We start from the raw sequence: 11330 nt of genomic DNA on the forward strand, positions 1-11330 counted from the left end.
TTTGTGTCACTGTATGTTTAGTTTAAAACTCCACTTTCATCAATTTCTGCATCAGTAATCAAAATCTGAAAGTGACGTTTCATCTGAAGCTAAAAGTAAAGACAAATACTCGAAGAGCAGCTGATTAGATTTATAAAGAGTACAGCAGGAATCACCTACACTGATCAGAGATCAATACAATTACTTCAGTCCATTGTTACTACAGTTAAAATACACTCAAAAGAAATGTTACAGCGGCACATCTGGATGTGAGGCGTGCATCCTGGCGAGCTTTTTTGCGTAAACAGTCAGAAATGTTTTGGATCCCAAAGCTTCAGATAAAAAAAACATAACAAAACAGTGACGGTTCACTCTGTAGAAACTTCTCAGCGTTAAACCTGAACACGATCAGTTATTCAAAAACGTCAAAATCACATTCAGATCCTGATGTTACAAATTTATTTTTTTGTGTTTCCAAAACCTACAGAACATCATGTGAACTCACAGGGGGTGGGACTACTGTCCATAAAACACCTGATCAGAGATGATCAATCACACACGATCAGGACAGAGGATACCCGCATTCTTCGCTAACGCTTTCTGCTTAATCAGCGCCAAACTACAGTTCCTCTACTGTCCAGCAGAGGCAGCAGCGAGTCAGTCCCAAAACCCTTACACGTTAAAATAAACATGCTTACAACCTGATTCACAAACTGGTCTCTATAGACAACACTCCCCTGTCTGAACTGGATTAGAGTTCGCATTATTAGGGGCATGGCCTCTTTGACTGATCGCAGACTTGTTAAACTTGCTGTAGTCCACCCCAATGTGATCGCATGATTACATCATCACCGGCGTCTGTTGTTCTTTATTGTAAATGAACAATTTTCTACGTGAAACACTGTTCCATCATCATCATCATCATCATCATCATCACCGGACGACATGAGGAGCTGACATCATCACCTCCATGCATCAAAAGAAACAAGCTGATTGGTCAATTCAACCAATGTCCTACACAAGTATAAGAGACACAGCCATGCTAACATGCTAATAGAAGGAGCTCTGTGCTCCTTAAAAACACACCTGACCTACAATCCAGCACTACGTGAGTCCCGACCCCCAAAACCCACATCTGACCACACCAACCTCCAATCCTTCCCCGTAATCCCAGTCCTTTCAATGCTTACATACTGGTAATGGTTTCTGTAAATCAGACACCTCTAAAACCAAAACTTTAAACATGAGATGGCTGCTGGTCCAAAGGCATTCTGGGTAATGTAGTGTGGTGTGTCTCAGATTCAAAGAATAAATAAAAATCTGTCTGCTTAAAACAAACTGTGAAAAATATCCGGATCAGACCAGCTCCAGATACGCATGCTCTGGTCCCATTTACAAACAACAAAGAAACAAATAAACAAAAAACAATCAAGGGCACAGATCAAACCAGTGATCTAATCACATGACCCAGTTTGTTTGAAGCAGAAAATAAGTTGCCAATTTAACCCCGCCCTTACCCTTTTGGCTCCTCCCATTCCAACAGACATGATAACACAAACAGGCCACATGGTTCCTGTTTTAAACTTAAGAGCAAGTTTTAGAAAATGTTCCAAGAACAAAAGTCTGATTTGGTCTAAAAACTGTAAAACAGGAAATGGCATTATATCCAGGGCCTTTAACAATAAGAGTCCGATGTGTGTCTGTGACGTCACAGTGACAACAGCAGAGGTCCCTGAGGTCGGCTGTAGGTGGGGTGTTAACTCTCGCTCTCCTCTGGGATGTCCTGCAGGTCTGAGGGGTCAGAGGTAACAGGTTACCATGGAGACCATCATAATGCCATGGGTTTTCCAGAACGATTGTTGATCAGTGGTACTAACCTCTGGGGCTGTCAGAGCGAGGAGAGATCTTCATCACTTCATCCTCTTCCTCTTCATTTCCTTCTTGGACGCCATCTAACTGGTCGACTGGATCCTCGGTGGCTAGTGGGGCGAGGGGGCGGAGCTCCAGTTCCCGACTGCCACGCCTCTTGTTAACCTGTCAACAGACACCTCGGGTTTATTTCAGTTTTGCCGACTCATCGCGCTTTAGGTGAACAGGTGAACGCAACTCACCTGTTCTCCTTTCATAACATCACTCTTCTCTCCATTTTTGCTCCTCCGTCTGGTGCCTGGCTCCACTCCCTCCCAGTTTTGGTCCTCCCCTCTCAGACGGAGGCGTGTCACTTCCTCCTGTAGAAGCTCCACCTGCCGCCGCAGCAGCACCGCCTCCCCGCTGGCTTCCAACCCTGTGTCACGTGACAGTGACCGGCTGAGGCGGGGGCCAGGGGCAGAGCCAGGGGTGGTGGAGGGGGTGGAGCCTGTACTGACTAACAGCGCTAGCATTGAGTCCTGACGAATCACAGCAGCCTGCAACATTGATAACATAAATACTGAATACATGAATCACTATTTATACATTTATTTGGGTTAATTGCAGGAAGTATAAACAATCAATAGTGGAAATAATTTTCAGACCTGCAGGGCGTGAAGCTGTGTGCTCAGACTGATCAACCGCTGATGGACGTCCTGCAGAGAGGACAGCTGAAGATGTTAGAACTGCACAGGCAGAAACTTTGTACATCAAAATGTATGAAACGGTGCATGAGCTGCATCTCAACACAGACAGAAACATGTCGATCTTCAAAGCGAATCTAAGCCCCTCTTCCAATGGCACCTACTCAGATCGACTGGCTTTCCATTACAGTCCAGTTACACCTAACGTGTGTGTTTGTCATCATACCGACATGTCCGAGCGTCCCGTGATTAATATGCGACGACTACAACAAAGGTGGACGTGGACCCAGCAGTATAGCTGCTGCTGGGTCTGTGGCTTTTCGTCAGACTCGTGCACCTCGCGTCGGTTTTTGTAGCCTTTTTCCTCGTTGCCGGGTTTCAAAAATGTCTGTTTTGATTTTCGTGAACGAGATGCTTTCGTGACTCTTCGAACGACGCCACTGACCAGCCAATCGGTGTCACGCAATCTGACATCACATTTTAGTACCTGCTCGGGTCCCTTGGAACCCGGGCCGAGCAGGTACTATTGCAGTATGTGGTGCCAACCCCGAAAACCGTGGCGAACTGTGGCGAGTCGATCCGAGTAGGTACTGATGGAGAAGGGGCTTAGGTCTTTGACTTCTTGGTAACGAGAGGTTACTCAGAAAAGAGGAAGTAGGTGTTACCTCGTTCAGGGTTCGCTCCTGCAGCTGGTTACCATTTCTGTCCTGAAAGAGAAAAGAGTTGAAACTGAGAGATGTGGAGACAAGCTGCCACAGACCTGCTCTTATTCTGAAGGTTCACTCAGACATATAAAAACATACAGTTCATATAAAGAGGATTTCTTTGAAGAACTGTGGTTCAGCAGACAAACATTTAAACACCACTGAAGGTTTGCATCCTGCAGATGCAGGTTCAGCTTCACGAACCACCTGAAACATGTGGACCAATCAGGTGGAGCCTCTGTTGTACCAGCTGCATATGATGATGTTATAAATAAGGGAAATGTTGCGGACCGTCGACCATGTGAGTGAAGAAGTAGCTCCACCCGCTCATCTGTGCAGTGAGACGTAAACGAGCCCCTCAGAAAAACATTCTTCAACGTTTTTTACTGTCACCTGTATCTTACATTTCTGCACCAGTTTCCACAGAAACAAAATCCACCAAAACCTCGCTGTGACATCGGGATCATATGACCAACTGCCCCCTGATTGGTTAAAGACTGTAAATAACTTCCATGGAACCTCTGAGCATTCAAACATTTTAGCTGTCAGAAGAAATATGAAGGGTTGAAAGTTTCACTTCTTTAAGACACACACCTGAGCAGAAGGTGAAAGGTGAGCTTTACCTTTGAGGATTTGTCGTTCAAGTCAAAAGAGCCGTTCAGAGAACCAGAGTCACCATCTGAGAGAAAGAGACAGGTTGTCAAACAGCAACAGAAAGATGATTTCTGCACTTCTAACAGGAAGGGGCGGAGAGTGGGCGGAGCACAAACAGGTAACAGGTGACTCACCGCTGATCTCCTGGCTGCCGTTGGTTATGGAAGATTTCTGGATGCTGGCGTCTGACAGCAGCTCCGTCAGTCTGTCGACTGAAACAGAAAACATGGTGAGCTTAATGGTGAGCAACCGATGGCCTGGACTGAGTCTCTGTTAGCGTTGGAAGCTGCTCAGGGTGGAGGAGGTGGAGGAGAGCGTCTCCTTTAATGCTCAGTTCTTCGTTGTTCCCACTTACAGATGTTTATGTGTGGCACAAAGACCTGAGGTGTAACGGCTTCATCCCATAAATATCAATTTAAAACATCAAACCAGTTCAGCTACACCCACCTCCACCAAAGGTCACATGATCTGTTAATTCAATTCAATTCAATTCAATTTTATTTATATAGCGCCAAATCACAACAAAAGTCGCCTCAAGGCGCTTTATATTGTACAGTAGATAGCACAATAATAAATACAGAGAAAAACCCAACAATCATATCATATGACCCCCTATGAGCAAGCACTTTGGCGACAGTGGGAAGGAAAAACTCCCTTTTAACAGGAAGAAACCTCCGGCAGAACCAGGCTCAGGGAGGGGCGGCCATCTGCTGCGACCGGTTGGGGTGAAAGAAGGAAAACAGGATGAAAGACATGCTGTGGAAGAGAGACAGAGATTAATAACAGATATGATTCGATGCAGAGAGGTCTATTAACACATAGTGAGTGAGAAGGTGACTGGAAAGGAAAAACTCAATGCATCATGGGAATCCCCGGCAGCCTACGTCTATTGCAGCATAACTAAGGGAGGATTCAGGGTCACCTGGTCCAGCCCTAACTATATGCTTTAGCAAAAAGGAAAGTTTTAAGCCTAATCTTGAAAGTAGAGATAGTGTCTGTCTCCTGAATCCAAACTGGAAGCTGGTTCCACAGAAGAGGGGCCTGAAAACTGAAGGCTCTCCCTCCCATTCTACTTTTAAATACTCTAGGAACAACAAGTAAGCCTGCAGAGCGAGAGCGAAGTGCTCTAATAGGGTGATATGGTACTACAAGGTCATTAAGATAAGATGGGGCCTGATTATTTAAGACCTTGTATGTGAGGAGCAGGATTTTGAATTCAATTCTGGATTTAACAGGAAGCCAATGAAGGGAAGCCAAAACAGGAGAAATATGCTCTCTCTTTCTAGTCCCTGTCAGGACTCTTGCTGCAGCATTTTGGATTAACTGAAGACTTTTCAGGGAGTTTTTAGGACATCCTGATAATAATGAGTTACAGTAGTCCAGCCTGGAAGTAATGAAGGCATGAACTAGTTTTTCAGCATCACTCTGAGACAGGATATTTCTAATTTTAGAGATGTTGCGCAAATGGAAGAAAGCAGTCTTACATATTTGTTTAATATGTGCCTTGAAGGACATGTCCTGGTCAAAAATGACTCCAAGGTTCCTCACAGCATTACTGGAGGCCAAGGTAATGCCATCCAGAGTAAGGATCTGCTTAGATACCATATTTCTAAGATTTTCAGGGCCGAGTACAATAACCTCAGTTTTATCTGAATTAAGAAGCAGGAAGTTAGCGGCCATCCAGGTCTTTATGTCTTTAAGACATTCCTGCAGTTTAACTAATTGGTGTGTGTTACCTGGCTTCATGGATAGATAGAGCTGCGTATCATCTGCATAGCAGTGAAAATTTATGCTATGTCTTCTAATGATGCTACCTAGGGGAAGCATGTATAATGTAAATAGAATTGGTCCTAGCACTGAACCCTGTGGAACTCCATAATTAACCTCAGCATGTGAAGAAGACTCTCCATTTACTTGAACAAATTGGAGTCTATTAGATAGATATGATACAAACCACTGCAGTGCAGTACCTGTAATACCTACAGCATGTTCTAATCGCTCTAATAGGATATTATGGTCGACAGTATCAAACGCTGCACTGAGGTCTAGCAGGACAAGCACAGAGATGAGTCCACTGTCAGAGGCCATAAGAAGATCATTTGTAACCTTCACTAAAGCTGTTTCTGTGCTGTGATGAGCTCTGAAACCTGACTGAAACTCTTCAAATAAGCCATTCCTCTGCAGATGATCTGTTAGCTGTTTGACAACTACTCTTTCAAGGATGTTTGATATGAAAGGAAGGTTGGAGATTGGCCTATAATTAGCTAAGACAGCTGGGTCTAGAGATGCTTTTTAAGTAAGGGTTTAACTACAGCCACCTTGAAGGCCTGTGGTACATAGCCAATTATTAGAGATAGATTGATCATATTTAAGATTGAAGAATTAATTAATGGCAGGACTTCTTTGAGCAGTCTTGTAGGAATGGGGTCTAAAAGACACGTTGATGGTTTGGAGGAAGTAATTATTGAAGTTAACTCAGAAAGATCGATTGGAGAAAAAGAGTCTAACTTAACATCAATGGTACTAAAAGTAGCTGTAGACGATATTACATCTGTGGGATGATTATTGGTAATTTTTTCTCTAATGATAAAAATTTTATTTCTGAAGAAGTTCATGAAGTCATTACTAGTTAACGTTAAAGGGATTGTTGGCTCAGTAGAGCTCTGACTGTTTGTCAGCCTGGCTACAGTGCTGAAGAGAAACCTGGGGTTGTTCTTATTTTCTTCAATCAGTGATGAATAGTAAGATGTTCTGGCTTTGCGGAGGGCTTTCTTATAAAGCAGCAAACTATTTCTCCAGGCTAAATGATGATCCTCTAAATTTGTGACACGCCATTTCCTCTCCAGCTTACGAGTTATCTGCTTTAGGCTACGTGTTTGAGAATTATACCACGGAGTCAGGTACTTCTGATTTGAGACCTTAGTTTTCACTGGAGCTACAGTATCCAGAGTCGTACGTAGTGAGGAGGTAAAATTATTAACAAGATAATCGACCTCTGTTGGAGTAGCGTTCAGATAGCTGCCCTGCTCTATGTTGGTACAGGGCAGTGAAGATGATAACAGTGGGTGGATTATATTCTTAAACTTAGTTACAGCACTATCAGAAAGACATCTAGTTTGATAAAGTCTACTCTCCACTGCTGTGTAATCAATTATTGTAAATGTAAATGTTATCAGGAAATGATCAGACAGCAGAGGGTTTTCAGGAAACACTGTTAAATGTTCAGTTTCTATGCCATATGTTAAAACAAGATCTAGAGTGTGATTAAAGTGGTGGGTGGGTTCTTTTACATTTTGAGAGAAGCCAATTGAGTCTAATAACAGATTAAATGCAATTTTGAGGCTGTCATTTTTAGCATCTACATGGATGTTAAAATCACCCACAATAATTATTTTATCTGAGTTGAGCACTAAATCAGATAAAAAGTCTGAGAAATCAGAGAGAAACTCTGTGTAAGGCCCAGGTGGACGATAGATGATAACAAGTAAGACTGGTTTCTGAGTTTTACAGCTGGGTTGGACAAGGCTAAGCATCAGGCTTTCAAATGAATTAAAAGTCTGTCTTGGTCTTTGGTTGATTAATAGACTGGTGTGAAAAATTGCTGCCACACCGCCCCCTCGGCCTGTGCTTCGAGGTTTCTGGTAGTTAGAATGACTCGGGGGTGTTGATTCATTTAAACTAACATAATCATCCTGCTGCAACCAGGTTTCTGTAAGGCAGAGTAAATCGATTTGTTGGTCAATTATTAAGTCATGTACTAACAGAGACTTGGAGGAGAGAGACCTAATATTTAATAATCCACATTTCACTGTTTTACTCTTTGGTTCAGATGTGGATTCTGTATTGTTCTTTCTTTTTGATTTTTTATGTTTAAGTTTTTTATTGCTGGTTTTTGGTTTGTTTTTTGTCTGTTTGGGAGCTGACACAGTCTCAATGGAGATGGGTTTTTGGGGGGGTAACAGGAGGAGAGAAGCTGCAGAGAGGCGTGTAAGACTGCAACTCTGCTTCCTGGTCCCAACTCTGGATAGTCAGATTTTGGGGGGTTTAATAAATTTGTCCATATTTCTAGAAATGAGAGCTGCTCCATCCAAAGTGGGATGGATGCCGTCTCTCCTAACAAGACCAGGTTTCCTCCAGAAGGTTTGCCAATTATCTATGAAGCCCACATCGTTTCTGGGACACCACTCAGACAGCCAGCAATTTAAGGAGAACATGCGGCTAAACATGTCACTCCTGGTCTGATTGGTGAGGGGACCAGAGAAAACTACAGAGTCCGACATTGTTTTGGCAAAGTTACACACCGATTCAATATTGATTTTAGTGACCTCCGATTGGCGTAACCGGGTGTCATTACTGCCGACGTGAATTATGATCTTACTGTATTTACGTTTACCCTTAGCCAGCAGTTTTAAATTTCCTTCAATGTCGCCTGCTCTGGCCCCTGGAAGGCAATTGACTATGGTTGCCGGTGTCTCTAGCTTCACATGTCTGAGAACAGAATCACCAATTACCAGAGTTTGACCCCCGGCGGGTGTGTCGCCGAGTGGGGAAAAACGGTTAGACACATGAACAGGTTGGTGGTGTACCTGGGGCTTCAGTTTAAGACTATGCTTCCTCCTCACCGTCACCCAACCGCCCTCGTTCCCCAGCTGCTTGGGGTCTGCCGGGGAACAGCTAGCGGGGCCTACGCTATCTTCGGCTGCACCAGCTACAGGGGCCTGACTAGCTACGGGTGAATGAAGGGTGCGAAGCCGAGTCTCCAATTCAGTAATCCTGGCCTCCAGAGCTGCAAATATGCTACATTTGTTACAGGTATCATTACTGCTAAAGGAGGCCGAGGAGTAACTAAACATCTGACACAATGAGCAGGAAAGTGCAACAGGGACAGGTGAAGTAGCCATGGTGCTAACGAGTCAGCTACGAGCTAAGCTAAGCTAGCGAAACAGTAAAGAGACAGTGAGTGAATACTTTGGCTATAAATTAGGTAGTGAGCACACAGAAAGGGTGATTCAGATGAAGCACGTTAAGATTATACTATGAAAAAGGGATGTATCAAAAGATTTCAATTAAATTGCTAAGCAGAAAAGCTACTCAGAAACACCACTGTGTTTGAGCAGGAACAGGAAGTGATACTCTACCGCAGAGCGAGCGAAACACCAAGTGACAGCGCCACCCAAAGACTACTCTCTGTTAAAGCCTTAGTCCATCGTTCTGGACCTAAGAAGCATTAGCACCTCCTCACCTTCACCGATGGCAGCGAGGAGGAGCGGCTCGGCCTGAGGAGCCTGAGGAGTGTCAGCTCTAAAAAGGTTCCTGCAGGAGGAGGAGATCCTGACCTCCATGTCTCCTTCTTCTTCTGCCGTTCCTCTTCCAGACGCCTCCACCAGGTCAGAAAACAGAGTGACGCGCTCCTGTAAGAGCTCCAGCACCTCCCTGTCCTTCTGCTGGATGTCAGCTCTGAGTCTGCGCAGCAACGCTTTGTCTTCTGTCTCAATGAGAGGAAACTCGTCTCTGCACGGACAGCTGCAGAAAAAAATACATCAGTAACTAAAGTACACAGTAACTACAGTAACTACAGTTTGCAGTAGTTACCACGGTAACTAAGGTCACCAAAACTAAAAACAAATAGAGGTGCTGAAGGTAACAAATACCAGTTTCACAGGTTAAATGTCAATTATATATATTTAACCTCTGTAATATTCTGGATATTTATAATTGAGCCGTTTGTGAATATTAGAGCGATTTCTTATGTTTGTAACTTTATAATGTATTATTTAACTGGTTCAGCCTGTTGCTCTTAAACACATCATTTCATTAATAGTTGTGATTCTGATTCCTGCAGCACGTCAAATACCAAAGAGAAAACCGGACATCAAAACTCCCTCAAATACACGATGTCATGCACTGGTCGAAAACACTCGCCTGCAGGTATATGACTATATTATGTAAACTCTTCACTGAATTTACAGGCGCTCTGTGTTGTGATAAATGTCGTCATCGGGGTAGGAAATGACGCACAGCCCGAGCACTTCGTTTCCTCAGGACACACGTGTGTCTTGCTCACCTGGTGGCGGCCTGCTGGATGCGGCTCATCCAGGTCTTCCTGTCTTCTTTCGATGAGGCGTGCAGCTCATACATCTCCGGGGGGGTGGAGTCACTGATCAGGTACATCCCTCTCTCCTGATTGGCTATATCTCTGACAATCAGATTAGTCAATGAGACCACTGGAGACTTGTCCTGAAACACAGGTGAGCAGACAGGTGAGCAGACAGGAAAACTTGAACCGAGCTGAAGAAGGTCAGGGGGCTTTCGAGTGTTATCAGGCATGACTCACCAGTGACGCAACAAAGGTGAACTTCTGGTCTTTCTCCTGGAGGAAAACCAAGATGTCTGACATCAGCAGCACCTGCACATCTGGAGACAAACACAGTCGTGACTTGCAAGCTCCGCCCACACGCATGTTACACCACAGCAGGTGATAAAGCCCACTACCTTTCATCCTGGAGCCCTGGACCTTGCAGAGGAGCGTCCCCTCGTGCAGGAGCCTCCTCCTCAGCAGCTCTCCACCTCTGAACACGCCTCCTCCCCGGACCTCTGCCTGGGCCCGCGGGTCCAAGCGGGCATGGATCTCCTGCAGCCTCCTGCTCCGGTCCAGCTCCAGGACCTCTTTGTCCACAGAGCTGATCAGCTCCTTCAGGAGGCCCAGTGCGCGGCTCAGAGCCTGTGCCTCCTCCTCGCAGCCTGCAGGAGGTCATGGATTCATCACAGTCATAAGTCAAAGGTCATCAGAGAATCCTAAAGGTCAAAAGCCACAGGTTACCTTTAGTGTTGTCCAGGATTCGTTGGATGAGGACGGGGTACTTTGTGATCCGCTGCGTCACCAGCAGGATGCACTCCTGGACGCCGTGACGCCGCAGCAGAGGACCGCGAGTCACACGCTGAGCATTGTGGGAAAGGACAGCGACAGGAAGTCAGCATCAGAAACACCAGCCGGCCCCGGGCCGAACCAGCTTGCAGCAACGTAAATCAAAACATCTAAAGTGACCGTGACGGTTCCAGGACGGGCCTGAAGCCGCAGGCGAGCGCCTCACCCTGATGAACTGCTGCAGCCTCCGGTCGCGAGCCAAAACTTCCTTGTAGAGTTTCACAGCTTTCGGATGTCGACTGCAGAACTCTGAATAAACTTTCTTCCAGTCATCAGCAGTCTGCCCTGAGAACTGCACACACACACACACACACACACGCACACACACACACACACACACACACACACAAACACACACACACACACACACACACGTGTAGGTTTGGTGTATAAACTCGACCATCTGGCGAATGCCATTTTAAAATCAGTGCCAAGCGGTCGGTTTATGTTGACAAACGTGACCTTCAGTTCCGGGCGAACAAGCCTCGGGTTTTATTTGTTGGATGATGCTGTTGC

The 11330-nt window shown here is 45.1% G+C and overlaps 1 protein-coding gene across 3 annotated transcripts in view; it reads right to left on the reverse strand.

Annotated features, from left to right (window-relative positions):
• arhgef2 (rho/rac guanine nucleotide exchange factor (GEF) 2) overlaps window positions 1–11330 on the reverse strand; it is a 39535-nt gene continuing 28205 nt past the window's right edge. For 2 of the 3 annotated variants that reach the window (XM_063486515.1, XM_063486514.1), the window contains exons 9-21: window positions 10981–11106; window positions 10710–10827; window positions 10382–10630; window positions 10224–10303; window positions 9954–10126; window positions 9132–9412; window positions 4024–4101; window positions 3859–3914; window positions 3197–3238; window positions 2493–2543; window positions 2091–2384; window positions 1857–2013; window positions 1–1770 (exon numbers count right to left, since the gene is read on the reverse strand). In XM_063486515.1, coding sequence (XP_063342585.1) covers window positions 1736–1770; window positions 1857–2013; window positions 2091–2384; window positions 2493–2543; window positions 3197–3238; window positions 3859–3914; window positions 4024–4101; window positions 9132–9412; window positions 9954–10126; window positions 10224–10303; window positions 10382–10630; window positions 10710–10827; window positions 10981–11106 — 1740 coding nt within the window. In that variant the 3' untranslated portion in view covers window positions 1–1735. Of the gene's footprint in view, window positions 1771–1856; window positions 2014–2090; window positions 2385–2492; window positions 2544–3196; window positions 3239–3858; window positions 3915–4023; window positions 4102–4121; window positions 4646–9131; window positions 9413–9953; window positions 10127–10223; window positions 10304–10381; window positions 10631–10709; window positions 10828–10980; window positions 11107–11330 lie in introns of those variants that run through there. The other variant, XM_063486516.1, reaches the window with a different exon arrangement.

This window comes from Pelmatolapia mariae, linkage group LG10_11 (genome assembly GCF_036321145.2).
Source record: "Pelmatolapia mariae isolate MD_Pm_ZW linkage group LG10_11, Pm_UMD_F_2, whole genome shotgun sequence".
NCBI classification, from domain to species: domain Eukaryota; kingdom Metazoa; phylum Chordata; class Actinopteri; order Cichliformes; family Cichlidae; genus Pelmatolapia; species Pelmatolapia mariae.